The sequence below is a fragment of the Erithacus rubecula genome (genome assembly GCF_903797595.1).
Source record: "Erithacus rubecula genome assembly, chromosome: 20".
NCBI lineage: Eukaryota > Metazoa > Chordata > Aves > Passeriformes > Muscicapidae > Erithacus > Erithacus rubecula.
The window spans coordinates 1,066,601-1,094,599 of NC_136672.1; the positions used below are offsets into that span (position 1 = coordinate 1,066,601).

The 27,999-nt window shown below is 44.6% G+C and overlaps 1 protein-coding gene across 1 annotated transcript in view; it reads left to right on the plus strand.

The window, feature by feature from the left end:
- Positions 1-27,999, plus strand: part of MYH10 (myosin heavy chain 10) — an 84,629-nt gene that overhangs the window by 38,902 nt on the left and 17,728 nt on the right. Inside the window, exons 6-23 of the mRNA XM_079323128.1 lie at positions 7,600-7,692; positions 9,710-9,773; positions 11,549-11,647; positions 12,503-12,646; positions 12,946-13,041; positions 16,451-16,569; positions 17,031-17,183; positions 17,560-17,733; positions 18,979-19,152; positions 19,892-20,006; positions 23,451-23,644; positions 23,845-23,966; positions 24,459-24,528; positions 24,614-24,774; positions 25,337-25,445; positions 25,532-25,663; positions 26,406-26,612; positions 27,737-27,874. Coding sequence (XP_079179254.1) covers positions 7,600-7,692; positions 9,710-9,773; positions 11,549-11,647; positions 12,503-12,646; positions 12,946-13,041; positions 16,451-16,569; positions 17,031-17,183; positions 17,560-17,733; positions 18,979-19,152; positions 19,892-20,006; positions 23,451-23,644; positions 23,845-23,966; positions 24,459-24,528; positions 24,614-24,774; positions 25,337-25,445; positions 25,532-25,663; positions 26,406-26,612; positions 27,737-27,874 — 2,364 coding nt within the window. The remainder of the gene's footprint in view (positions 1-7,599; positions 7,693-9,709; positions 9,774-11,548; positions 11,648-12,502; positions 12,647-12,945; positions 13,042-16,450; positions 16,570-17,030; positions 17,184-17,559; positions 17,734-18,978; positions 19,153-19,891; positions 20,007-23,450; positions 23,645-23,844; positions 23,967-24,458; positions 24,529-24,613; positions 24,775-25,336; positions 25,446-25,531; positions 25,664-26,405; positions 26,613-27,736; positions 27,875-27,999) is intronic.

Here is a 27,999-nt window from a genome sequence, read left to right on the forward strand (position 1 = left end):
AATGGCATGTGCCTGGTTTTCCAGTAGTAATCCTGTGTGGGAATGTGGTGGCTGGAACCTCCAAACTACATAATCTTATGGAATTATAGAATTAGAGACTTCCAGAATTATGGCCAAGACCTCTAAGATGAAGTCCAGCCTTTGAGCAATACCCCATTCCCACTAAACCATCCCATGAAGTGTCACTTGCCCTCATTTTCTGAAGCCCTCCAGGGAGCCTGTTCCAATGTTGAGCCACTCTCAGGGAAGAAATCTTTCCTAATATCCAACCTGACCCTGCTGTGGCACAGCTTGAGGCCATTTCCCCCTGGAGCAGCTACAACTCCTGTCAATTCAGTGCAGGGCACTGCATAATAAAACATTCCTGTATGTGCCAAGGCTCAAACTCCTGTAGGAACATGAGATGACTTGACCAGTCTGTGAAGGAAAAAAAGGTGAGGATTGAAGTGGGAGAGAAGGAAAGGTTACAGTCAGATTGGGGGAAACCTTACTGAAGTGTGTGGGGAAACTTGACTCTGCTTTAATCAAGAGCAAATAATGTGAACCTGTGCATTGATACTTATTCTAACTGGTGCTGGCTTTTCCTACAGAAAAGATGAAAATTAGTCTTTGTAGGTGTTTACTGGGCAGCCTGAGAGTGCTGCAGGCACAGGAGGAGGTTTCTCAGCCTGCAGTGTCAGCAGGGTCAGGGCTGTGTTCATGGCTCTGCCACATGTGCTGAGAGGTTGTCACTGGGTGACCCTGTCTGGGGCATCATCCACAAGTGATTTTCTGTGCAAGTTTTGAGTTATGCACATTCTTGGCTTTGCCACTGTACAACCTTGAACAAACCCACTGTTTTTTAAAATTTCTACAGAAGCAAAATTGCCTACAGGTTTTTGGACAGAAGGGAATTGTGCAGGGTTTGCACCAACTATTTCTAAATATGCTGTTGACAACTTAGAATACCTCAGGCTGAAAGACACTTCTGGAAGCTTCTTGTCCAGACACCTTTCAAAATGTGCCTTTCTTCAAAGTGAGATTGCATTGCCCAAGCTCCAGAAAAGCTGAGATTTGAAAATCTTGAGGGATGGAGATGATGCAACTTCTCAGGGAGCTTCTGAAGGCACAGAAAAGAAAAGGGAAAGCTGGGATGTGAACCAAGAGAACAGGGAGTGTCCTAAATGAAAGTCTTGGATCCTGCCCCTCATTCAATGCAGTACACAGTGAGCACTGGATTTGCCATATATCCATGAAAAATGAAGAATGTTTGTCACCAAACTAATTTTAAAAATATAAATGAGTTCCATTGTTCTGCAGCAATTAGCTTTTGTTTATATATTGGAAATAAAGAATGTGTAGCCCTCACAGGTGCCACTGGAAAGGTAGGGAGTGTCAGAATGGGGGTTATAGGAGCAGCCCTAATTTGGTTCTGTTTGCATATTTATTACAAAGCTGTAGAGGGCTGGTGGTGATCCACAGTGTGCATTGCCCTGTGCACAAAGGAGATGCTAAATAGGCTTGTTAAATTAATCCATGACTTGCAGTCTGTCTGTATCCATCCTGTTACAGATAATTATCAGTGACAAGTATATTTCTGAGCTTGTTTGAATGTCTCATTGATTATTTCTTTAAATGAAGCAATTTGTATGCTAAGCCTAAGGTTAACTTTGATTTGTAAAAATAGAGCAAACCAAAGGAGCCCCAGTCTGACAGCACAGAGCAGCACTGATGTGACACAGGCTCACCAGGTGCCTTCTCCAGCTGGGCTGATGGGGAGATGCTCTGCCCAGCCCCTGCACAACCTGGCATGGTTGGCATCCAGCTGCTTGTCCATGAGGCTTTTCTATCCCAAAATCCCTCTTTGCTTAGAGCTGACAAAGCCCTGCACAGCCCTCAGCACATCAGCCTGGAAATGGAGTCAGTGACACAGGGGCTGGGACTGCAGCCTGCTCAGATGGCTCCTGGTTTGAGTGTTGGAATCTGTGGCCCCAGTGCTCATTTCCTGTGTAATCCCCCCATGTTGTCTTGGGCAGCTGTGCTGGGAAGTGTGGGCAGGAGGTGGGGTGGTAGGAGTGTGCAAGAGAAACTCCAGTGATTGTGGCATTTGGCAGAGCCAGGTGAGACTGCAGCAGCCCCTGAAACTGGGGATTGAGGCTGGGCTGTCCAGAGAACTGGAGGGAGGGAGGGAGGGAGGGAGGGAGGGAGGGAGGGAGGGAGGGAGGGAGGGAGGGAGGGAGGGAGGGAGGGAGAGGTGCTTGGCACTGGCTAGAATAAACAGGAGCTCCTCCAAGGTGGAAGAAAGCCTTGGTGTTGAGTCTCCAGCAGAGGAAACCTTTAAATCAAATACACATCACAGGATCCCAGAGTGGCTGGGGCTGGAAGGGTTGCTAAAGGTTGTCCAGTTCCAGCTCCCCTTTCCCTGTCCCAGCTGCTCCAGCCCCAGTGTCCAGCCTGGCCTTGGGCACTGCCAGGGATCCAGGGGCAGCCACAGCTACTCTGGGAATTCTATTCCTGGGCCTCTCCACCCTCACAGGAACAATCCCTTCCCAATTCCCCACCTAACCCTGCCCTTCTTCAGCTTCAGGCCATTCCCTGTGTCCTGTCCCTCCATCCCTTGACCCCAGTCCCTCTCCAGCTCTCCTGGAGCCCCTTTAGGCCCTGAAAGGGGTTTTAAGTTTTCCCCAAAGTGTTCTCACCTCAAACTGCCTCTTTTCACTAAACCCAGCTTCCATATTAGTGCTATTTTAGACTTTAAAGCTCATTACTGGAATTTCAGGTTAATGATTGTGTTCAGTGGCTGCATTTGCCTTGGTAGCTGAAATGCTAAATTGCTTAAATTGTTTTATTAATTTCTTAAGAAACAGAATTAATTTTTGAAGGACAGGATCTCAGGTAGACTCACTCAGGCTAAAGCTCCCCTGGGTTTCCCAAGTGGGCCTTAACTGCCCTCATTTAAACACAGAGAAGGTAAGTCTGTGCCTGATTGTGCTCAGTTCTGTTTCTAGTAGGACAAGAATGAACAGCCAAGAGTGCAGTTCATCTTTTCTAAATATAAACAAATGAAACTCTGAATTCTGAGCTGTTCCTGTCCTTCCCCATGATTCCAGGAGGGATAGTTCTTTTCATGGCAGGTAGAGTGCTGCTTTGAAAATTCACATTACTTACCTGACCAAGCCAAACCTGTGCCAGCTGCTTTAGAGACCTCTGTCAAAATCTGCCATTCTGCACTATTAAAATAAGAGAAAGAGGGAGTACATTTGGCTTGGTATAAAAATCTCTTGTGTGTGTGTTTCTTCACAATAGTTTGCCTCAGGCTCTCAGATATGAAGTTTAAGATTATTAAACTCACATACTGAGCCAAGGAAGGAAGAATGGAATTGGAAATTCCTGCTGAAGCTGTGCAAATTTGAATTTTGAAGGGTTTTTATTTTACTTTATTACCTTCACGTTCCCTTTGTCATTCTTGCTGGCAAAATCTCCAGTGTAAGGTTGTGCTGCTGCTTGTGGTGCTGCTTGAAAGAAAGAAGCAAAAGTCTTGTCTTGAATGTGGGTTTGCATTTCTGAAATATTTGTAGTGCAGTGCAAAACCAACCCCCTGACTCCTTTGTGTGGCTTCCCTGGTGTTGTCCCAGAACCTCTGTGAGTGTTGAAGGACAGTGATCATCTCCTCCATCCCAGCCACCTCACAGTGCCCAAGGCTGGGGAGAAAGGGACTTGGTGTTGGGGTTAATTTTGAAAGCAGTGCCCAAATAATGCAACTCTGCCCTTTCCTTTGCTGCTCAAGGGCCATCTGTCATCTTGGGTTTAATTAGTCCTTGCATAAACACAGGGTGCAGTGTTTTGCACATGCCAATAACTTGTGTTCTCAAATGAATTTGGGCAGTTTCTGTGAAACTTTCTGTGAAGTGAGTGTGGTTAAACGTGCTGACAGTGCTAATTTGGGATGTGACATGCAGCTGGAATGCCTGCTTGCTAACTTATCATTTGTTTGTTTGCAATGAACAGCCCGAATCACCCAAACCCGTGAAACACCAGGCAAGTGGTTTTTTTTAATGCTTTTAAAGTTATGTAGGAGAACTGATGTATATTCTTCTCTTTGTGCTGATAATGTGGGAAACCTTGAAAGAACACACAGCTAATAGAGAATTTTGGAAATATTTAACTGGCTTTGAGAGAGGGAAGAGTGAGCAGCTCATCAGTTTCTCAGCATTGCAAAGGATTTTAACCACTTTTAAACCCTAAAATGAAAGGTTTGCCCTCTCCACACCACCTTCCTGCAAAATACTGTGTGTATATTGGGTAATGTGCTGCTGAGAGAGTGCAGAACACTTCTTAAATATTAAACAAAGCACTAAATAAAAGATGTGATTAATGGAAGCTACAAAATTCTTTTGATTAAGTGTTTTGTCTGAATATTTTCATAGCTTTGCAAATCACCAATGAAGACTTTGATCTCAAGTGTAAAAGGCTTGGCATAACCAAAAGCCTTCTGAAATCAAGAGTGGCTTCCTAGGACAAGTGGTGTGAGCAGAGTGGATGTGCTGCCTGAATTGATGTTTGTTCACTTGAGCTGCAGCTGCTCTCAGTGCCCAGGCTGGAGCTGCTGGGCAGATAATGCTGCCATCCCCTGCTCCTGGTCCCACATCCCTGGGCACAGCAGCAGTGGCTCTGTTTGATCCCACTTTTTTGGGGGACAGAAGCAATTGCAGTTCTGCAGGTGGAGTTCACCTCAATGAGATTTAGTTGGAAGTTGAGGGCAGGACAGTGAAAAGGGATAAACAATTGCTGCCACAAGATAAATGTCCCACTCCAGCCCGAGCTGTAAGTGCTGCTTTTGTGCTGGGCATTTAAAATAAAGTGATGCCTCTGTGCTGGGCACAAGCTTTTAAATAAAGGAAAAGCTTTGCCCCAGCTCCTCAGTGTGTTACCAACCACAGGGAGACTGAAGCAGCTCCCCTGGGTTAGTTTAGCTGGTGAATTCTCCCCTTGCATTTCTCTGAAGCTGCTTAGTGCAGTGTAACTGTAGTGCAAAGGGAAATGGCAAAAGAACCTTCAAGTGTGATATATTGGAAGCAAAAAGCAATCCCTGGACAGCTGTGATACCTCTGGGAGTGTGTGGTGCACATTAAACCTCTGCAACCCAACTGTGTGTCTGAGCCCATGGTCTCATTTTCAGAAGCTGCAGACATTCTTAGTGTTTAACTTAATCCTCCCTCCTTGCACACATCAGTCAATTCTTAGGGTTTTTACTAAAATATTTGTCAAGTCCAAAAATAGATGGAGTGGTGTTTGGTTTAACCCTCCTTTTGCTTAGAGTTGGAGTGCCAGGGTTGACCTAAAACGTTTGTTGGTGAACATTTTAACTGTGTCCATGGAAAGTGCTAATCCCAAGGCATGGAATCATTAACATCTCTGTTTCAATGTCATTTGGAACTCCAGAGTGGAGCCCTGTTGTATGTGAGTAGCATGGAGCTTCCCCTGCCTGCCCCAGGCCTCCCCCAAACCCAGAGCTGCAGATTTTTCTGAAACTGAGACAGTAACCTGGCCTTGTCTTTGTGGTGCCTGCATGAACTATTGCATGACCTCACTTCTCCCACAATTCCCATTCTGCTTTTTCCAACTTCTGGGGAGATGCCTGTGCAGGAGCTGAGCCCAGGGGCCAAACTGACACTCTGGAGTTGAGAGTCTTTCCCAATACTGAGCTCTTCAGGAAGAGGATTGGTTTTGGCTGAAAGCAGCCCATGGAGAGAGGCAAACTCCCAAATCAGGAGCTTTTTTCCACAGTGAGGGCTGTGCTTTCCTTGGTGACAGCTGTGCCAGGTCTGGGTGCAGCTCGTTCCCATGGTTTTCACCCACAGGATCCAACTGCTTCCTTCAGCTCCTCAGAGGTGGTGGCAAAAACCACCTTCCTGCCTGCAGTCAGAGGATTTGAATAAATGTGTCTCTCCACATTCTCTGCTGGTTTGTTCCAGAGGTTTATCCCAGCCCAGGCTGGTGGGACAGCCATGCTCATGGAGCAGTCACTGTGCAGTCAGGGCATTTCTTTTCCAAAATACTTCAGAGTTGGACATGTCAGCTGTGCCACACTCCCTCCTTAGCTGCACACACTGGGGTTTATCCCAGATCAGTGAGCAGGGAATGCTGCCCTGGATCTTGGTGTGCCTGAAGGAGCTGCCAGGGGGCAGCAAGGTGGGAGCATTCCCAGCATCTGAGGCTTTAAGGGGAAATTTGGAGAGTATCAATTGCAAACTGCACAGGGTGGGTATAACAGGCCTCGAGTTTCTCTCCAATTGCAGGTTTTTTATCAGTTTAAAAGTGTTTTTAAACTGTCACCTTGGCAGCCCTGCCATGGCCCTGCTGGGTCTGCTCTGAGCTAAGATTCACATTTATTCCTTCTGCACTTATTCCTTCTTTACTTACCCCAGAATTTAGGGAATGTGTAGTCCCAAAGGGAATACATTTGGAAGTAAGCAATTTCTGAGCAGATAACTTGAAGTCACATAAAAGAAGGAGCAGCCATTTATTTCCAGGAGAGCTTGAAATATAGTTCAATATACAAATAAAACTCTTTCAGGTGTTAAGTGGTGAATTTTTTTTAAATTCCTGTCTAAGAATTGACCCTGTGTGGAAGCCTTAGGAGACTTAATGCTTCCTGTTCTTTGATGCTTGGTCTGGGGCCTTTATTCATCAAGATTATAAATAATTGGAAAAAGCAGGTTCATGAACACAAATGTCAGATTTGGAGACTACATTCCAGACAGCTTCACTTATTTTTTTTTTTCCCCAAACCATCCTTCAGATCAAGAAGACAATATATTTTCCTGTGTACATTTGTGCCTCCTGGGCTCTTGGAAGCAGCACAGACTTTTTTTTTGTTACCAGACCTCCTCATGGACAGCACTTGTAAAAGCTGTTGTGCAATTTCCTTGAGATAAGAACTTCAAATTCTAAACTCATTGGCAAGAACTTACAGAAACATCTAACAAATGCATGAAATGTCCTGAGCAACGCTGGCTGGATTGAGCAATTTGAAAACAGTGTTTGTAATTGGTGTTGCTCAGTTCTGCTGTGCTGTTCTGGCCCTCTCAGGTGTGGGCAGGTCAGGGGTGATGCAATGAGATGAGTTTCAGTCTGGCTGACTGAAGGGGAGTTTCACTCATCTGAAAGTAAGTTTGAAAATAGCTATTTCTGAGTTTGAAAATGGGTATTCTGAGATAGCTGTACTGTCAACACCAAGTTTAGACCTAAAACCTTAAATCAGTTCAATTAATTTCTTCCCTTAAGTACTCAAGGTCTGTGCCTGATTTCATTAGCCCTAAATGTAAATTTTCTTTTCCATCTTTGGTGACTTTCAACATCCATCAAGCCCTATCTGCTCCCTGCTCTGTTTGTGTGTGTCTCTGTGTGTGTTTTAATAAAGAAACCCCACCCAGAAAAACACCACCAAAAATCCAGCTACGTTCACCCCTGGATGGAGGAGACTCTGCAGATTTGGGAGTGAGGGGAAGGATGAGAATCCCCTTCTGGGGGAGTGACTGTCAGGAGAGGCAGAACACTTGAACCTGCATGGGTGCTGTGTGATAAATCTGTTTGTTTTTCTGTCTCTGTGCTTTTTAGGGGGAGCTGGAACGGCAGCTTCTTCAGGCCAACCCCATCCTGGAATCCTTTGGGAATGCAAAGACAGTGAAAAATGACAACTCCTCCCGCTTTGTGAGTACCTCCCTGTCCCTCAGAGTCCCCCTGACTGCTCCTGGGGGAAATCACCTTTTTAGCTGTTTCTCTAATTAGTATCAGAAGATTGCTCTGTTCTCTTCCTCCCCTAGTCCAGGTTCTCCTGTAATTCCTTCTGCATTTCTGGGGTCACTGAAGACACCTCCTCACTGGCTCTTGGCAAAACATGATTTTATTGTACCTGCAGCCACCCCTGAGCTGACAGCAGTTCATAATCTAACAGATATAACAGTGCTGGGGAGCTGAGCTGGGGCTTGTGAGCACAAATGCTGCTGGATTTCTGGGAAGTGGGGAGGATTGTGGCATCCCCATGGAACTGGCCAAGGCAGTCTTGCCCATAGCTGTGACTTTATCCATTGATTGGATTGGAGAGAACATCCTGAATTTCTACAAAAACTCAGAACTTGCATATAAAACCCCATCTAGATTTACTGATTGCCTGCAGGAAAGTCAAAAAGCCACAGTGTGACTTAGCCCAGGTGTCAGGCACTGCTATAGCTGCTCCCTCTTTTTGTTGGGTCCCTGCCTGCTGTTCAGTGTTTTGGTGGCTGATAACCACTTCTGATGGGTTCCATTGTTTTAAAAATTGTGGTGCAACTCAGGATGAATAAATAGCTTTTTACCACTTCTTAGAACTTCCTTTCCTTTGAAGGGAAAAAAAAAAAAAGCCATCTCTTATTTCAGGGGGAAGATGTTTTTAGTACAACTTCAAAAGTGTACAGGAGGTATTAAATCTTTTTGCTTGCAAGAACAGCACTAAAATTTACAGAACAAATGAAAGATTTCTTGTCTGCCTTTGACATTTCAACAGTTGCTTGGATTTATAATGCATGAACTCAACTCCATGATAAGAACTCTGGAAAGCTGTATGACTAAATCCATCAGCCCTTTCAGCTGAGAAGGGAGAGCACAGTTTTGTGGAATTTCAGCTTTTTAAATTTTACAACCCTGTTATTTATAATGCTGCCTGATGCTTATAGAAGCTGGGTACAGGATTTATAACATCAACAGGTTTCACTGCACAATGATTCTACTTTGTTACCTGTCTTGGATCCATCAGAGACTGTACTAATTTAATGAGAATACTTTTTTCCCTAAAAGATGTTAGCATCTGGTTTGTGTTATTTTGAGCTCTGCATTGCCATCATGAACATAATCACTCTGATGGCTCCAGCTCTGTTTTCATAAAGGAGCAAGTATAATTCATTCCAGATGGTCTCATCTCATGCAGAAAAAAATCATCTTTAACAGCCATTTTAAAACCTGACTTAAAAAAAATCTCTCTCCTCCCACCAAGTGAGAGGTGGTGGTGTTCAGCCATGCAGGCTTGACAGCCTTCCCCTGCTCCTGATAACCCAGGGAGGACTCAAAGTAGCCCAGTGGCCAATGGGTTTCATTTCCCCCCGTTTCTTCTGCTTCCAAAGGCAGTTCTCTTGTGTTCCAGGGAATAAATCTCTGGTTTGCACTGGATAGGAGAGTGTCCTTGCTGGATTTATGTGGCAGCACTGAATGCTTCCCTCTGATGTGGTTTTTCCAAAGCCCTGGACTCAGTGCTGTGATGGTGTCAACAGAATTCAGCCCTTGGATGAGCTGGAGAGGCCATGGGGACGTTTTCTTTTTGGCAAAGGAAGGAGAAATCTTTTGTGCCAGGCAGCACCTGAGATTCAGCCCCTTCAGGCACCAGAAAATGCTGTAGAAATGTGCACACCTGGAATCTCACCTCAGCCACTGTTTGCTCAGGGAAAAGTGAGAGGAATAATTCTGGATTCCAAATAAATCTGCACTAGGAGTTCCTCAGTCTCAGGAGTGTTTGTGTGCAATGTGCTCCTTTGGAGTGATAGCTGAGCCCATGGAAGGGGGAAGGTTTCCCTTGAACTTGGGAAATCCTTGATCCATGAATGCATTTGGATTCTGTTTGGTATAGACAGCATTGTCTTAATTAAAATTAAAAAAAAAAAAAAAAAGTAATTATGAAAAAACCTTCTTTTCTTTGCAGGGCAAATTCATCAGGATTAACTTCGATGTCACTGGTTACATTGTTGGGGCCAACATTGAGACCTGTATCCTTTTTCCTGCCACATCCTTGCAAAATGCAGCTTCCCTGCTTTGTTTTGCTTTTAACCCTAGAATTCACTGGAATGCAGGGAAAGGTTGCCACACTTGGACATTCCTTTGACAGCTTCCATCTCTTCCTTTGTTTCAAAATAACTGATCAAATATCACAGATTCAGCAGCTTCCTTGTGCTTGGAAATCCTAAACTCCCAAATTCCACACTCTGAAACCTGCAGGGTTTTCAGACTGGCCTTAAACCCATGGTGTATTTAAAAGGGAAACCATGTAAAATGTGCTTGCTCTGGAAGCATTTCTGAAAATGCCCCAATGCCTTCCTGAGGAGCAGCTGAGCCTCTGCATTCTGCCAGGAGCTCAGCTGGGAGCAGCCCCTGCCTGGAGAGGGATGTTCCTGCTCCAGGGACACAGCTGGGCCACCTCTGCTCCTCTGGGTACCAGGGAGGTTCAATAACACAAGGTCTTCTATTATACTAAATTAATTCCAATTAATACCAAAGCAAATTCAGTTTTTGCTCTAAGATTAGTTTTTATTTATGAGTGTAAAACCAAGTAAAAATATTGGCACTGAAAGCCTTCCCTGGAGTTGTTTTCTCTGTGCTAAAAATGTATTGTGTAATTTTGAGTTTTCTGGGAGAACAGCAGTGGAGTGGTCATCAAGTGATGAAGTTGGAAGTCTTGGTAAAGAGCATGAAGTGAATATTGATCATAAACAGTGCTGTAGTTAAATTTCCACTTGGTTGCTGTGTTTTGAAACTGCTTGATCTGAAGTGCATGAAATGTTTGGAATTGTCAGAAAATGTGATTTCCCAATAAGGCTGGGAAAGATCTATAGTTATTCAAAGTATGCTGCAATGATAAGTGTTTTTTTCATTCACCACAGCACAGGAATGAGGGCAGCTTTAGGAAAGTCCAGATGAATTGTTTCACCCAGAGCTTTGTGAAAACAGGATTTAACTCTTGGGGAATTTCTTCTTCATCACAGGAACTCATCCTTGCCACTGTCATTTCAAATCCCTGTCCTACATTTGCTTTACAATATGGAATACCAAGAAATAAAAACGATTAAATAAGATTACAGCTCATGGCAGCTAATCAGGCACTACCTGCTGCAGAAATTGAATTTGGGAGCTGTTTAAAGGCAGTGTGGATTGTTATGGAAAAATGCAATGCTTGGAAGGAATGACAAATGCACTTTGGATGATAAAGGACTTGTGAGTTCAGCAGCTGCTAAATTTTTGGGATTAAGAGTTCAGTTATGACCTCAACAGAAGTGATGGAGAAGGAAGGGAGCTCCTGCTCACCAAAACTGCAGCTGAACCATGGGCTCAGGGGTGGCTGCAGGGAGCAGGGAATGCAGGGAAATGCAGGGAAAAACAGCCGAGGGATGGGAGTGTTGAAATGTCAAGGGTTTGCTGAGGTGAAAAGTGGGTTTCTACCAGCTGGAAATCTCTTCCTCAGTCACTAAAAGTTCATATTGGACCTAGTCCAGTCACAGAATCCCAGAAGGATTGGGTTGGATTGGAAGGGACCTTAAAGCCCATCGTGCCATGGCAGGGACACCTTCCACTGTCCCAGTGCTCCAAGCCCTGTCCAGCCTGGTCTGGGACACCTCCAGGGATCCAGGAGCAGCCTCAGCTGCCCTGGACGTTGCTCCTAGAATGCTCTTTGGGCTCAGACTAATCCCCTAGCCTGCTTTGGAGCTCTTGTTTGCTCTGAAGGTTTTTGAGCAGAGTTGCAGGTGGCCCTTGACTCCAGGTGTCCCAGACCTGCTGGAGAAGTCCCGAGCTGTGCGTCAGGCCAAGGACGAGCGCACCTTCCACATCTTCTACCAGCTCCTGGCTGGAGCAGGAGAGCACCTCAAGTGTAAGCTGGGACCTTCCTCTGCAGCCTGCTGGCTGCTGCATTTGTTGTTTCAGTGGGTTTGAATTATTTGGTGATGAATGGTGAGTTGTAAAAGAAGGAGAGGCCAGGTAGCTTTGCTCTGAAATAACTCCTGTGTTTTATCAGATGTGCTGGGGAGCCACTCTGGTATTTCAAGCAGTTATCTCCTCCATGTCAAAGCCCAGTTTGGGCAGGCTCTGTCTGGGAATCCCTGGATTGGAGCTGCAAAGTTCCCAGCTGAAAACAGCCAGCCCTGGTCAGCAGGGCAGCCCCATCTCCTCCAGCCTACAGAGAAATTTAACCCAAACTTAGTGAAACTCTTCTTCAAACCATTGCAGTGCTGGGGTGGTTATCTCAGCTCTGGGCTTTTTTTCCTCTCCTTTGGGAATTTCTGGTAGGTGGTGATAAGTGAAGGTAATAAAGATACAGACTCCTCCTGTATGAGATAAGGTGGTGCTCAGCATCTTTGATGTGATCATCAATCCCCAACTCCATTTCTGCCTGGGTCTGTTACCTTTCAGCAGAGATTTTCCTTTTAGGATATTCCAGATGAAGATTTGAGATGGTGCTAGATCTGGGTAATGTTCTGTGGGCTGGTTTAATGCATTAAAGAGCTCATGGAGGTTGCTGCAGAGAGAGAGTCTGAGTCTGGCCTCAGCTTGGGAGGTGCACTTGTATTTTTAGGGTTTCAGAAGCTGCTGTCCTGGCTTGTAGCCATGTCTGAGGAACTGATTTCCTAAAGCAGAGCTGGGGAATTGAGTGAGAACAGAACTTGGGTGGGTGTGAACAGCATTTCTGAGCTAAATTTTCTGTCTCTTCCCCTTGCCCCCAACACAGCTGACCTGCTGCTCGAAGGATTTAACAATTACAGATTTTTATCTAATGGCTACATCCCCATCCCTGGGCAACAAGACAAAGATAACTTCCAGGAGACAATGGAAGCCATGCACATCATGGGCTTTTCACATGATGAGATCTTGTGTAAGTTATGGAGGCTCTGGAATTTTCAGAGTGTCCTTTTCTCTTTTACACACACACATACACACTCTGCTAATTTAATGTCACCAAATTTAGTGTTGCTTCAGTGTCTCTGACAGCCTGAAGAAAATGTTTGCTTAACTCGAACTGGAGTTGAATTCAAGCCATTTGCCCAAAAAGCACAGTACAAATTGTATTTCCTCCCTGAACTCCTCCTTGGAATCTGGAAGGAAAGTGACACAAGCAACAGAAGAAAAATTTGCTCTGCCATGAAACTGATGCACGTGTCTCTGTTCTCACAGCAATGCTGAAAGTGGTGTCCTCAGTGCTGCAGTTTGGAAACATTTCCTTTAAGAAGGAGAGGAACACAGACCAGGCCTCCATGCCAGAGAACACTGGTGAGCTGCCCACACCTGGGGCTGTCCCTTGCCCTGTGCTGATTGCCTCCTGCCCTCTGTCCAGAGCACATCTTGCCAAGCACAGAGCAGTGCTGAGCATCCCTGTGAGTGCTCTGGGCCAGAATGAGGCCAGCCCTGGGTTGATGGCCTCAACAGGCAATTCCTAAACCTCTCCCCTTCCAGCTCCTCCTGCAGACAAATGCAAGTGTCCATCAGGGCCATTTATGCTGTTTGCATTGCTGCTAAGCTTTGAACAAGTATTTTGGTTGTAATCTTGTTTATTGCTCTCTCTGAAGACTTAAGCCCTAGGAAGAAGTTCATGCTTAAATCAGTTTGTTTTCTTTGGTTGCTGAGAGCAGTTTTGTTGCCAATGATAAGAGCCCTGGAGCCAAGCACAACTTCCATGGTGCAGTGGCTGAAGACAGGAATGCTGCATTTAGAACAGGCTGATTTCTGGAGTGTCCTGCCAGTGTAGCTGACACTGAATTTATCAGTGCCTGCAATGCAATCAGCATTTTGAAGGATCTATTTCTTCCCCCACCCAAAAGAAAAAAAAAAAAAAAAAAAAAGCTGCTGAGGCACATTTGAGGTTTTTATTTAAGGATCCAATGGCAGCCTTTGAAATGTTTTCATGGAAAGACAGTTTGGAGAGCTGACATCAGTGGGAGCCATCATTCCCAGGAGCTGCTGCTCATGGACAGCTCAGGCTCCTGTCTGGGTCTCATTCTGTAGCTGTCCCAAATTGCTGAGCACGACTCCCTTGCAATGCCCAAATTGTCCTTTCTGAGGGCACTGGCTGCTGCCCAGCTGGGGAGTAAAGCTCAGGAGTTCCTGACCTGGCTTTTGGCACTTTTTGTGTTGCAGTGAGGAGAAAAGGTGGCTGAGGGGTTAATTATTTTGGGCTTTCCTGCTGGTTTAGAGAACCCACCTGAGTCATTGTCCATGTGGAAGGACAGAGATGCTTTTTGACTGTCTTGACTTGGTTGCATTACCATTGGTTTTTAGACATCAATTCTGAATTATAACACTAGTTGTAAATATATTGATACTCTTGGATATTTATAGTAGTGGATGCAAAATTCTGACTTCTAAAGCCAGAAGGATGAAAAGCTCAGTTAAAGCATATTTTTGTCCTCTTATATTTAAAAATTTGGTGTTGTGGTCTGTGTTACTGCATCTTTCTGAAGAAATTGAGTGTAACTGATCTCTGTTTTCTTGTCACATCTCATTGAGAGGGGTTTCCCTGCATCCTCTGGACAAATCAGTGTGTCCTGATAGGGACTCCTCTTGTTTAGAGCCTGGGTGTGACACAGGTCAGGTATTGTCTCTGTGGATGGGAAGGAGTTTGTGTGGGCAGTGCAGGTGGGAACCAATTCAAAGAACATGGGAAGCAAATCCTCCCCTATAGATGGTACATGTAGATAAACAAATCCTGGGTTCAAGTACAGATATCAGAGAAGCCACAGAGCCTTTGTGGGTTAGGAGGATGGAGATGTGCACTTAGAGAGTCATTTCATGCTCCCCAGATTGGGAAGGAACCTTTCTGCTGAGAGGGCAGAAGTTCAAAGCAATCTCAAAAAGTTCATCTTCACCTCTGATGGGAGCTCCCCAGTGTTTTGTCTTTATAATTCAGAATTTTCTGTCCAAAGCCCAGCAGTAATAAAACCTGAGTCAGGACAGTCAGGGCTTTCTCCAGTCACACCTTTGGAATGGCTCTTTCTCTTTACAAACAAACAAAGGGGTGCCCCTGCCTGTGGCAGGAGTTGAAGTTGGTGGTATTTAAGGTTCCTTCCAGCACAAACCATCCTCAGATGAACGATGCTTATTTTAAAGTGCAAGGTGAAGCCAGCTGAGGTAGTGGGACCCAGTCCTGCCCTTACATGTGACAGTGTGGACAGTTTGGAAGTGGGGTCATTTTCTTTAGAGAAAGCTCAGAAGTGCTGGCTGCAGCCTCCTGCAGGGCTCACCACATGTGGTGCTTAGGATTACACCTGCTGGGGTTTATTGACATTATTCTCACCTGAACTACAGTTTATTACTGGCTGGAAAGGCTGGGCCAATGAATTGCATGTCCCTGGTTTATGCAAGGAGCTGAGGGTGGATTTGGGGTTCTCTGGGAGAGGGCAGGCCCTCCTTCCTTGCACTGTAATATCCTTCACAGTATCCACAATGCCACTGCATCAAGCTCCTGGCTACTTCATATTTTCAAGTTCTTGTTTTATTTGTTTTAAAGATCCTGATGGCACTTCCTACTTGGCCCCTGAGGTTGTGAGTTTTATCTGATGTGTTGGTGCACATTTTTATACTCAGAGCCCAGAATTGGTCCTGTTTGTAGCTCAAGGGGAGGAGTGCTCAGTTTGTGACACTCCCCTGATTTCACTGGTTGTGTGTCAGGTCATGAACCCTTCTAGTGAACATATGGCCAGACAGAGAATCTCAACATTAAAGAGCAATAATAGCTTTTTTAATACTAAAGAAAAATAATGCAGCAGAAACTCTCATATATTTAGCATGAAAATCTGTTTTCCAATGCTGATTTTAAAAAACCAGCTTTTTATTTTCATTCTGACAGTAAAAGAAGCTATCAGATGATAAAGATAAGGGGCCAAGTACTTACTGGGTGGTGTGGAGAGCTTCCTGCTAAAGGGCAACACTTCCCTGGACCTAAAAATACCTTCAGAGTCACTGTCATTTTTAGAAGTGTGGAATCACAACCACCCAACCTCCTGGGCCACGTGTTTAGGGACAGGCATTGATACAACAGGAGTCTCTAGGGCTGCTGTGGGTAATGCAGGGTTTAAATAATGACATGACATCAGGAGGGTTCTGCTGCTGAAGTGCACTGATGCCTGTGGTTATTCTGTGTAAAATACTTGCAGTCCCAGACTGGTTTGGGTTGGGAGGGACCTTGAAGATTATCCCATTCCACAGCCGTGCCATGGGCAGGACACCTTCCACTGTCACAGGGTGCTCCAAGCCCTGTCCAGCCTGGCCTGGGGCACTGCCAGGGCTGGGGAGTCCTCAGCTCCCTGGGCAATGTGACATCCCTGGGTTGTGCTGGCACACAGCTGGAACCAGCTTTTAAGCCACTTTTAGGAATGGATTTGATGTGTCATGTCCCTATACTGTCCTTTTCTCCTGGGGATGAGAAAAGTAAAAAATAGCCTTATAAAAATAACCTTTACCCCTTTTAAAGTAACTCAAAGAGCACTTTTACCTGAGCTGTTCATGAGCTGCCACCTCCTGAAATCCAGCGTTTCCCTGATGTCCCCAAGGACATCCAGCTGTGTCCCTCTGGAGAGGTCTGCCAGCCTGGGGGACAGATCCCCTGAGGCTGGGCACTGGCTCCTGAGGTGGCAGGTCCTGGTGGCAGGGTCTCAGTGTCCCTCTGTCCCTTTGTCCCTTGCAGTTGCACAGAAGCTCTGCCACCTGCTGGGAATGAACGTCATGGAGTTCACCCGAGCCATCCTCACCCCCCGCATCAAAGTGGGCAGGGACTATGTCCAGAAAGCCCAGACCAAAGAACAGGTGAGCTTTCCAAGGTGCTTTAAAGTCTGAGTGAAGCATCCTCATCTTCATCCTCATTTTTATCCTCATCCTCATCTTTGTCAGCTCCTAAGAAAAAAAATTTGCTCTGTTTGCTGCTCTGTTTAAGCTTTACTGTCTTTATGAAATGTTCTTATATGGTAAAAATCATTTGTAGAATGGAAGAAACCTTTCCCTTCCCTTGACTTTGTCCTGGTTTCCTCCTTTCATGTTGTGACATTTTCAAATACTTGGAGACCTTCTGTTTTGATGGAACAGTTTAGAAAGAAATTTTTCTTAACATCGCTCAAACTCCAAACTATTCCTACTGCTTGTTTTCATTCCTCACTGGTATTAACTCCATCCAACTTCTTCTTTTACCGAGTTATTTGTGATAACATCCCTGTCTGTGTCCTTTTGATGGCTTTTCCAGGCTAAATAAATGTTCCTGTTTGGATTTTCAGGCGGACTTTGCAGTGGAAGCTCTGGCAAAGGCCACCTACGAGCGCCTGTTCCGCTGGCTGGTGCACCGCATCAACAAAGCCTTGGACAGGACCAAACGGCAGGGAGCCTCCTTCATTGGGATCCTGGACATTGCTGGCTTTGAAATCTTCGAGGTACTTGGGAATATCCCTGCTCAGCTTCTCCTTTTTCCTGTTTCTGTGAGATCAGGACATGCTGCAGAGGTGCTGGAAGCAGCACGCTCTGGGGTTACATGAGGGGTTTGCTTGGGGTGTCCAAAGGCTTTGAGAGCCCAACATTGCAGTGATAAAAAATCATAATTTAATCTTTAATCTTCTTTTATATGTGGCAGTTGTTCCTACTGTTATTTGTGTAATGGAGTTTTGTAGATTTGCTTTCCAGTTTTCTTTATGTTATATTTGAACTTTGCAAAGTTTTGGAGAATTTCCTTATAAAGTCAAAATTTTGACTCCCAGATCTTGTGGTATCTTGTCACTGACTCATTCTTAAATACTGATGTTATTCTTGTAGCTGAACTCCTTTGAGCAGCTCTGCATTAACTACACCAATGAGAAGCTGCAGCAATTATTCAACCACACCATGTTTATCCTGGAGCAAGAGGAATATCAGCGAGAGGGGATTGAGTGGAACTTCATTGATTTTGGCCTGGATCTGCAGCCTTGCATTGACTTAATTGAAAGACCTGTAAGTTTGCACATGAATAATGCTCTGAGGAGGAGAGCTTGGAGTGCTGACTGTGTCTTTTGCTGCCTGCAAATGAGACATTTCTTGTGGATCTGTCATTAAAAGGGAATTAACTGGAATGCTGAAGTTCAAATCTAAAATACCATGTATTGTTAATAAAAGGATTTATCCAGAGGGGATTTTGCCCTTATGCCAGTGTAAAACACTGAGCTCAAGATATGAGCTGCTATTTTTATACCTTTTTCCCTGGTACTAATGAAGTCATTAATCCTGTCAGTATCACTAAACTGTGCCATAGTGGTGTAGGAGCTTTGGGACTCAGGTAGAAAGTTTTTCCAAGACTTGTGGTAAACTTCCTTCATTGGAAATCAACAGCAAAATTCCTGAAACTTGGTGTGGAGCTTTCCTTCAGAAGATTGCAAATAGAAAAAGTGGTTTTAATCACTGTGGTTTTTAACATCCTCCTCTGGCTGCTCAATTTCTGGAAGCTGAAGAAGCCTTTAAAGAGCAGCTGGAGCAGATGGGGAGAACAGAGACTCCTGAAAGTTTGTTCTTTGCATCTCAGAACCTGTGACCTTTTAAATGAAGCCTGGGCCATTGCAGTTACTGCTCCCTGCCTTTCTCTGTGTGTCCTGGGGTGCAGGTGAGCTCCCAGTGCTGCTGTGCTTCCTGACCAGCAGAAAAGCTGCACTCCGGTTTTCCTTTGGGAAAAGGGAAATCTTCTTTCAGTTATCAAAGGTCTGCACTTTGTGTGTGCAACTTAAAAAGTTCTGCCTCCTTAGAAGGTAAAATCTCCTCCAAAAAGCCTCAGAGGACAGGTGTGGCTGCCCTCAGTGTGCTCATGTGTATGTGAATATCCTAAAATACCTCAAGTTATTTATAAATTTAAAAGGAAACCTCAATATCCTCACAGTTGTTCTGTAAGTGTGATGCCAGGTACATTGAAACATCTCTCACCAAATGTGTGAACTTTGCATTCCCTCAGAACTTTTTAAGTATAAACCCTTACAAAGCAGGGCTCTGGTCAGCCCTGGACCAGCTCAGTGTCTCCATAAACACTGGAATGAGTTTGTTTGAACCAGCCATAGGATCCTTCTTGACCTGGGCTCCCCCACAGCCTGTTTTAACTGAAATTAGGCTTGAATCATTTTGGACTACCCTTATTGTGATATTAAGTGATGTGTTGGAAATATTACATTTTTATATATATATATAACATGAACACATTATCAAACTGCATTTCAGGCAAATCCTCCTGGTGTGTTGGCATTGCTGGATGAAGAATGCTGGTTCCCTAAAGCTACTGATAAGACATTTGTGGAAAAATTGGTCCAAGAGCAAGGAACTCATTCCAAGTTCCAAAAGCCAAGACAACTTAAGGACAAAGCAGACTTCTGCATTATTCACTATGCAGGGAAGGTAAGGGTTCAACATGAAATTCTTGTTTGGAAAGGTTGGTTTGGGAAAGTACTCTGCTTTCCTTCCAAAGCCTGGATGAAAAAACAGACAACTTTTACCTTGGTTGAAGCAGAACCCAGTCTACAGAGATTTTGTTGGACTTAGGGAATTTTAGGGCTCCCTGGGTTGGGATGAAACCCGGGCTGGTATCAATGATTTTTTAGCTGCTATTTGGAAAGCACAGGTTTGGCTCTTGAAAGATAAGAACTTTGTTTTCTCTATAGAAGCAAGTGTTTAAATGTAAATACTGTAGAGAAATTCTAAAAATCATGCTGCAGCACATCCTTAATTGACTCTCCAGTAATTAAGATAAAGTAATTGCTAAAGTAATCTGTCCTAGAGCTGGTTTTAAATCTTCACAGTGAAACCTTATTTTGGCAATAAACTGGGCAGCAAATAACACTCAGCTGTCAGTAAGAAAGAAGTCAGATTGCTGAATTTTAAAGAAAACTCCCATTTACTCTTTCAAAAGCACAACAAGCTTGTGGTACCTTGGCTGTTCTGAGGAGGCTCAGTGAGCAAATGTGAACACCCAGGGTTGCTGTGGCCAGGCAGGGCTGGACTCTGAACCTGCACTTCTCCAGCCTTTGTGATTCTGAGCATTGACAGTGAGAGGAAAACACCACTGGTGTTTGATGCTGCTAAATACAAACCTGGAGCTGCTTTTCCTCTGAGCCTGTGCCCCTTGGCTGCTCTGCAGGTGGACTACAAGGCAGATGAGTGGCTGATGAAGAACATGGACCCCCTGAATGACAATGTGGCCACCCTCCTGCACCAGTCCTCGGACAAATTCGTGGCTGAGCTTTGGAAGGATGGTAAGAGAGCTCAGCACAGATTGTTGGTGATTTCACCTTGCTGGATGACTAGTTTGGGGTTTTTTTATGCCTGTTCCTTCCTCACCCTCCACTTCTCCATTGTAAATATATACAGCATTTTCTCTCTTTATTTAGTGCCCAAAGTACACCAAAGAAGCAGAATTGCACCTCTGGTCCCTTGCACATGTTCCATTTCTGAGTAGCTGCTTCTCATGTTCATTACTGGAACTGATACTCACTTATTACTTGTTTCTCTGTGTCTAATTTCATGTGGAATCTTGTTTTAAATTGTTGCTTGAGACTTGCTGCAGTGGAGTCCTGAGTGTGAACAGCTGTAGTGGTTCTTGCTGTTGGTATATTTGTAAACATTGTCTCCTGTGAGCATCAGCACAGTTATTTCCTGTGCTGTGGTGGGTGGTACTCTGGAACTCCTCATCTCCTGAAATGAATTCACTAACAGCCATAGCAGTGCTGAGATATTGCACATGAAAATCAAATCCTGTTTTAACTGTACACTGCTGCTCAGCCAGGTTACCTGTCCATCACCTGAAAGTATTTCTCAGTACTTCTACCAAATGATTACAGAAAACAGAAATAGCCACATAAATACTTAACAGGGACTTTTCTGTTCTGCTTATTAACATCACAATCTACTGATAAGAGTATATTTACATGTCACAGGATATAAACCCTGTAGTTTGTTACTCGAGGAGGAAATGAAGCTTGTGATTGAGGTGGTGCTGGAGGTTAATGCTGAGTTTCCCTCTTTGGGCAGCCACAGAGAGCAGCTTTAATGAATCTGTAAAGAACTTTTTGGTTGGTGATCTGCTCCTTTCCCTTGGAGGACACACACAGAGCAATTAATTGTGTTTTGGTCTAAATCCTCAACCCCTCTTCCCACAGACCATTGAAATGTGCATGGAATATGTTGTGGCCTGACTGCTTTTTTAGCACAGTGAAGTGTGTTTGCAACTGATGAACCTGTTGTATTTACTAACTCAAGTGTCTTGTGTATCTGCTCTTCTGTTTTCTGTTTCTGCTGTTTCTCTGCCTTAGAGATTCAGAATATTCAGAGAGCCTGTTTCTATGACAATATTTCTGGTCTTCATGAGCCACCAGGTGAATGGATATAAAGCACTAGGCCTACTAAAGGCAGGGCTGTTGTACCTCCAGGAGAACCATTTTTGCTCGTAGGCTTGCATGAACTTCTCATTTCATGCTGAAATTAGGTAAAACCCCCCCAGCCCCCCTGGGGCCCCCAGTGCATTCCTGTCCAGCTGCTGCTGCACACACACAAAGCATCTCCAATTATGCATTGCAGATGAAAAGGTTTGTTGCTTCCTGGTTCCATGAGGAGATGTAGAATTGCCTCCAAGTGACAATTCTGGTAGCTCCAAGCATTTGACAGAATGCAAAAGCTTTGTAACACTATCAAGCTTCTTTCTGCAGTCCAACATTGACAAAACTCTGGGATGTTTTAGGATGTGGCTGTGTCCTTTTGGGAGGAGAGCTCGAGAATGTTTTGAAGTGTCAGGATAGTGCTGCAGTTTTAGTGGGGGTAGAAAGTAAAATCTATTTCTTCCAGCCTAGCTGGAATTGTTTTTTTGTTTTTTTTTTTATTTAAAAACTTCTTAATTTTAATATTTGTATAAGCTGCAGATGTTTTTTTTGTGAGTATTGAGAAATCAAGAAATGCCCTTGGAATATCTTGGAAGACCCTTTAGTTATTTAATTCAACTTCCTCATCCTTCTTGGATTCTTCTACCCAAGTTTAGAAACACATGGATATGAGGGCTGTGCTTTCAGATTTTGGGTTTATCTTTCACTACTCCTGATGCATCTCATCCCTGAGGAAGCCAGGGGTGTTCCCAAAGGAATTCCTGGAGAGCTTTGTTCCAGGGGTGATGGTCCAGTCACACAATTCATGCTTTAAACCTATAGGCAGAGCTTGCATTTAACTCCAATAATCCTGTTGGAATTATTATATATATTTCTATTATATAACCCTCCTAGAGCTGGAGCACAGAGGGGAGCAAAGCAAAACTGTGCAAGATCAGATCTGTTTGCCAAATTGCAGAAAGTACAGGGTGAAAAAAAGCTGAATGGTTGCAGTGCTTAGTGAGGCCTGGTGGGTGCAGGTTTCTAATATTCACAAGCATTTCATTTTCTGTGAAACTGACTCCCTGTAATCTCTATCCCATGTCTGATTTGGGACAGAATTCTGCTTACAAACAAATATTTGGGATATGACCTTATAAATACCTTACCACCTATTTATTTCTCCAACTTTAATAAGTTTAATTTTTGTATTCAAAGCCCTGTGGAGGATCTGGGCTCTGCTCTACACACAAGACTTGCAACTCATTATTCAAATTTACTGCCCTGTGTTTCTCTGTTTTTAATTTTCTTTTCTTTTTTTTTTTTTTTTTTTAAATAGATCTTTGACCAGTGGAATATTAGGAAGAAGTTAAATAGTGTCCCTCATTTGTCAGATAACTCTGGTAGCAAAGCAGAATGCCCTCTGCTTTGATTCAAATTAATTTGAAGTTAACATGACAAAATTGAAGCTGTAGCCTATAAATAGTTGCTTGTTTCTGGCTGCTCAGCTGGGATTTCATGGAGAACCCACAAATGTTGGGATTTGCTCAGTCCCAAGAAGCACCAGGTGTAATTATTGAGGTGTTAAGCCACCTGTGTATCTTTTAGTGAACTGCTTACATAATTCTTGGCATGCACATGGAATCACCTTCAAGGTTTTAATGATGGCAGTCATGTTTCTAATTGTGCTCCTGAAAAACAAACCCTTGAGGTCCTTACCCAAAATCTTCCAAAAAATTAAAGAGAAATCTCTATTGTGATGCCTTCTGGCAGCTTGGAAGTGCTTTGGTGTGGAGTTTTCCTGGTGTTTTGGGTAGGGAGGTCTTTGCAGTTGTATTTAAAAATGGGAAGAACTCTTCCAAACAGCAGCTGAGCACAAGTCTGGCAAATACTTTTCCCTCTCTTGTCAGTGAAGTAGCACTTAAATTCCTATTAAAACATGAATTAAACTCAGGTTTAATCTATCTCATTGTCACAAGTGACTTTTCATGCACAGATGCAGAAATGCTGGGCAGTGTAAGAGCTCAGAGAGAAAGCTGCCCGAAGCTGGGATTTCCACCTCTCTAAAGTTGATCTCAGTAGAGCAAACAGCTTTCCAGGTCATGTAGAACTGCAAGCAAAGAGCTGGATATTTCAGCCTGTCCCTCTGAAGCTGCACTCCTGTGCTGGATGAGTCTGTGGCTTTTGGTCCCCAGCTTGTGCACAGTGTCCCGTCCCGCTGCGGCTGCCCCGCCCCCGGCACTCGCGGCACCGTCCCCATTGTCCCCATTGTCCCCAAAGCTTCTGCTGCCGCTCCGCCCCCCCCGCCAGCCCCGGGGCCACTCAGCCGTGCTCTTGTCCCCGCAGTGGATCGCATCGTGGGGCTGGACCAGGTGACGGGCATCACGGAGACGGCCTTTGGCTCTGCCTACAAGACCAAGAAGGGCATGTTCCGCACGGTGGGGCAGCTCTACAAGGAGTCCCTCACCAAGCTGATGGCCACGCTGCGCAACACCAACCCCAACTTCGTGCGCTGCATCATCCCCAACCACGAGAAGAGGGTAGGGCTGCAGGCATCCTCCTGCCTGCTTCCCCTGGCTGCCCCTGCTCCAGCCCTGCGTCCTGCCCAGCTCATCCTCCTCCCATCACCGAGCAGTAAATGCCCTCTGGGAATCCCCTGTGCATCCCCTGCTTCTACAGCTGAACAACTGAAAGTGCAATTAAATGCCAATTAAAATAGCCCTTGTTTTGTTTTGTCCAGGCTGGAAAACTGGACCCACATCTGGTTCTAGATCAGCTCCGGTGCAATGGGGTTTTGGAAGGAATAAGGATCTGTAGGCAAGGATTCCCAAATAGGATCGTGTTCCAGGAATTCAGGCAGAGGTAAGGGCAGCAACAGGCTTTTGAGCTCTTAGGAGCTAAATTTCCTTGTTAAGTAGTTGAATTTTGAGTCCTTAGGAGTTAAAATTCCTTGTTAAATAGTTGAATTTTGAGTCCTTAGGAGTTAAAATTCCTTATTAAATAATTGAATTTTGAGTTCTTTGCTGTTAAAGTTCCTCATTAAATAATTGAATTTTGGGTTCTTAGGAGCTGAAGTTCCTTGTTAAATAATTGAAGACCCCTCACTCCTCTCCCAACCCAGCTCAAAAAATCAAAACCTGATTGTGAGGCCTTGAACTTTCAAGTGTTTAATTACTGCACTTTATTCTAAAGACAGTAAGGAAGGGGAAACAATCCAAAATTGGCTGCTGGAAAAGTTTCCTGGAGAAATTCTCTAACTGTACATTTGGTCACTGTAGTTTGTGCTATAAATTGACACTATAAATCACATCGCTTATTGCTGAATGTAAAGGAGTTTTTTCATTTGCCTTCAAGGTATGAGATCCTCACTCCCAATGCAATTCCCAAAGGTTTCATGGATGGTAAGCAAGCCTGTGAGCGTATGGTAAGTGTTTCTAGCTAAACATTGAAAAATTCCCCAAACTTGTCCTTTTTTGATATACCAACAATGCCCTTGCCTGTCTGTTCAGATCAGAGCCTTGGAGCTGGACCCCAACTTGTACAGGATTGGACAGAGCAAGATCTTCTTCCGAGCTGGAGTCCTGGCACACCTGGAGGAAGAGAGGGATCTGAAGATCACAGACATCATCATCTTCTTCCAGGCAGTGTGCAGGGGGTACCTGGCCAGGAAGTGAGTGTGCTCTTGGGGCTGGCTCTTCCTTGGCCTCTCTCAAGCCTCTCTGAAGGGAGCTGTGCATTAGAACTTCTGTTTCAGCACACATTTTCTAAGTGTGTTGCCTGAGGAACTGTAATTTTATCCTGGGTATTAAGTGGATTTTTGCCTGGGAAGAATTTGCACCTTAATTCCTTAACAATATCTCCTTTCCCTGCTCTTGCCTTTGAGCCTTTTACAGAGGCTGCAAATTTCTTTGTCTCTCCTCCTATCCCATTGGAGGTTCCAGGAAATACTCTGGAAAGCTGCTTTTTAAAAATTAAAGTAGCTAATCCATCCTGATTTTGTCTTTTTAAGAAAAAAGCCTGTTAAGAGTAAGAACAAACAGCATTTTTAATTATTGGAAATGGTGAATTCAGCCCTTGCTCTGACTCTATAGGAGCAAGAACTCATACATTTAGTGTAGTTACTGAAACTTATAAATAAGCCTATTTATGGTCTGTAAGTGTTGTAGGGTTGGGTAACCTAAAAATGAAATTATGGTCAGCTATATTTAACACAAACTTTTTGCTGTGTTCAGGGCCTTTGCAAAGAAGCAGCAGCAGCTGAGTGCACTGAAAATCCTGCAGAGGAATTGTGCTGCATATTTGAAGCTGAGGCACTGGCAGTGGTGGAGAGTCTTCACCAAGGTTCCTTCTGTTCTGTTCTGTTCTGTTTCATTCACCTATAAATAGGTGAGTGCAGGGTCTCACATTTTCATTTCAAACCTTTGCAGGTGAAGCCTCTTCTTCAGGTCACTCGTCAGGAAGAAGAGCTTCAAGCCAAGGATGAGGAGCTGATGAAGGTGAAAGAAAAACAGACAAAAGTGGAGGCAGAACTTGAGGAAATGGAAAGGAAACATCAACAGGTTTGTGTCCCAGATCAGCTTTGATAGGCAGGACATGAACTGTGCTTTGTCCCATGTGAGGGAGCCAAGTTGGGGAGCAAAAGAGGATCAGGTGAGCTGATTGTCACTCACAGCATGATGCACAAACAGAACAAAACCTGGTTCTGTGGCCTTTCCTGGTGCACAGGAGAAATTCAGTGGCAGTGTCATTCTGTGCCTGGGCTGGGCAAGCTGTGGGCAAACACCTGGGACAGCTCTACAGACCTGGTGGCTTTCTGTGATGGCAGAAATTTGGGGAATAAAGGAAGAGCAGTTCCAGGGTCATCTACCTGCACTTGTGCATTTGGCAGTGTCCCATCCTGGAGTCTAAACTGGACAGCCATGGAGTTGGTGGATGGAGCCCTCAGTGGATGAGGAACTGGCTGGATGGGGGCCAGTCAGTGGCTCCATGGCTGTGACAAGTGACATCCTCAGGGATGGGGTGGCCAGAGTTCCAGTGATTCCAGGTGCCAGGATCAGCCCATGGCCCTGCTCTGCCACTCTGCAGGGAGCAGTGCAGGAAATCCTGCTGGAGCCAGAGCTGGTGTCCTCTGCACTGCTGCTAAAGCCTCTTCTGAAAAGTTTGGTTTGGGATGTGGACATGGGAGGCAGGATTGGAGCAGAACATGGCCTTGAAGTACCTCTGTAGTTGTCACAGGTGTAATCTCTCATGAGAGACTTTGAAATGTCATTTTTAAAGCTTTACTGCCTTTTGTATTTGCAGGTTCTGGAGGAGAAGAACATCCTTGCAGAGCAGCTCCAGGCTGAGACAGAGCTCTTTGCAGAGGCTGAGGAGATGAGGGCTCGCTTGGCTGCCAAAAAGCAAGAGCTGGAAGAAATTCTCCATGATTTGGAGTCCAGGGTTGAGGAGGAGGAGGAAAGAAACCAAATATTGCAGAATGAGAAGAAGAAGATGCAGGGCCATATCCAGGTATGGTTCTCAGTGACTGGAGGTGGAGTAGGATGGGGGAGCTTCCTCAGCATCTTTACAGGGCAGAGGAATTTGGCTCCAGATTGGAATTAAATGAATTTCTTTTTTCCTTTTTTCATTTTCCTTTCCCTTTCCCTTTCCCATTCCCTTTCCCTTTGCCTTTCCCATGTTCAGTGTGGTGAGATTTGTGTGTCTCAGGCATGTGAGGGTGGGGACAGAAAGGAAAGCCAGGATGCCCTGGCAGTGTGTGCTGAGAGATAATTGAAGAGCTCCTGAGAGGGCAGGAAGCAGGCAGGGCCTTACAGACAGACTGATGAGATGTGTCACTTGTGAGAGAAATGTTCCTTTTTGACTGAAATCCAGGGAACATGAAGGATATTCCTCATCTGTCTTTATTAAGATAATGGCATTTCCTCCAAGTTACTTGGCTGAGGTTTTTTTGAAAATCAGATTATTTAGGTGCTTCCTTTTAAGTAATGGTGGCTCTGAAAAAGGTGAGAAGTTACCTGTCTTCCAAAAATATTCAAAGTAGTTGAAGAGGAAATAAACTTCTCACAGCTTTTGATGCCTTTTCATAAATGTCTATTAACCATATTTAAATGAATCATGTTTAAACCCTCAGAAGCACAGTGCATTATTGCTTTTTAACTCTGTGTCAATAACTGAACTGTCTCAGCTGTGATATTGAAATAAGGGGGAGTTGTTTCCTGTGGAATCTCTTCCCAGATCCTGGCATTTTTCCACCAGGTGCCCCATTCAGGTGCAGTGTGCTGAGAAGTCTCTGACATAAATGATTTGGTTGTAATTAATTACAGATTTTTAGTTTTATAGTTGGAATTAGGAAGGTGAAGACTGTGGCAGTGTGTGTGTGTTTCCTAGACAGCACATTTCTCCCAAAGCTGGAATTCAGAGCATCAAAAATCTCATGTGCATCCCTTGGCCCTTAATTGTCACCAGCTCATTGATCCTGTAAATGAGCCTAACAAAGCAAACGTGGGTTTAGTGTGTGTTAGGGCAAGAGGCTTTTCAAAATAACACATCTTTGTCACTGAGTTAAAAAAAACCTAAATGTGACCACGTGGATCACCTGGGAGAGTCACAGATGCATTTGTGTCCCTTCCCAGGACCTGGAGGAGCAACTGGATGAGGAGGAGGGAGCTCGGCAGAAGCTGCAGCTGGAAAAAGTGACAGCTGAAGCAAAGATCAAGAAGATGGAGGAGGAGATCCTACTGCTGGAGGACCAAAATTCCAAATTTCTGAAGGTGAGAGCAGTGTTGATGCCAAGGGGCAGCTCCCAAAGCTGCTGGCCCAGGACCTGGGACATTTGCAGTGGACACTGGAGATGAGTTTGAGCTGACATTCCAGAGGGAGTTTGTCATGCACTCTT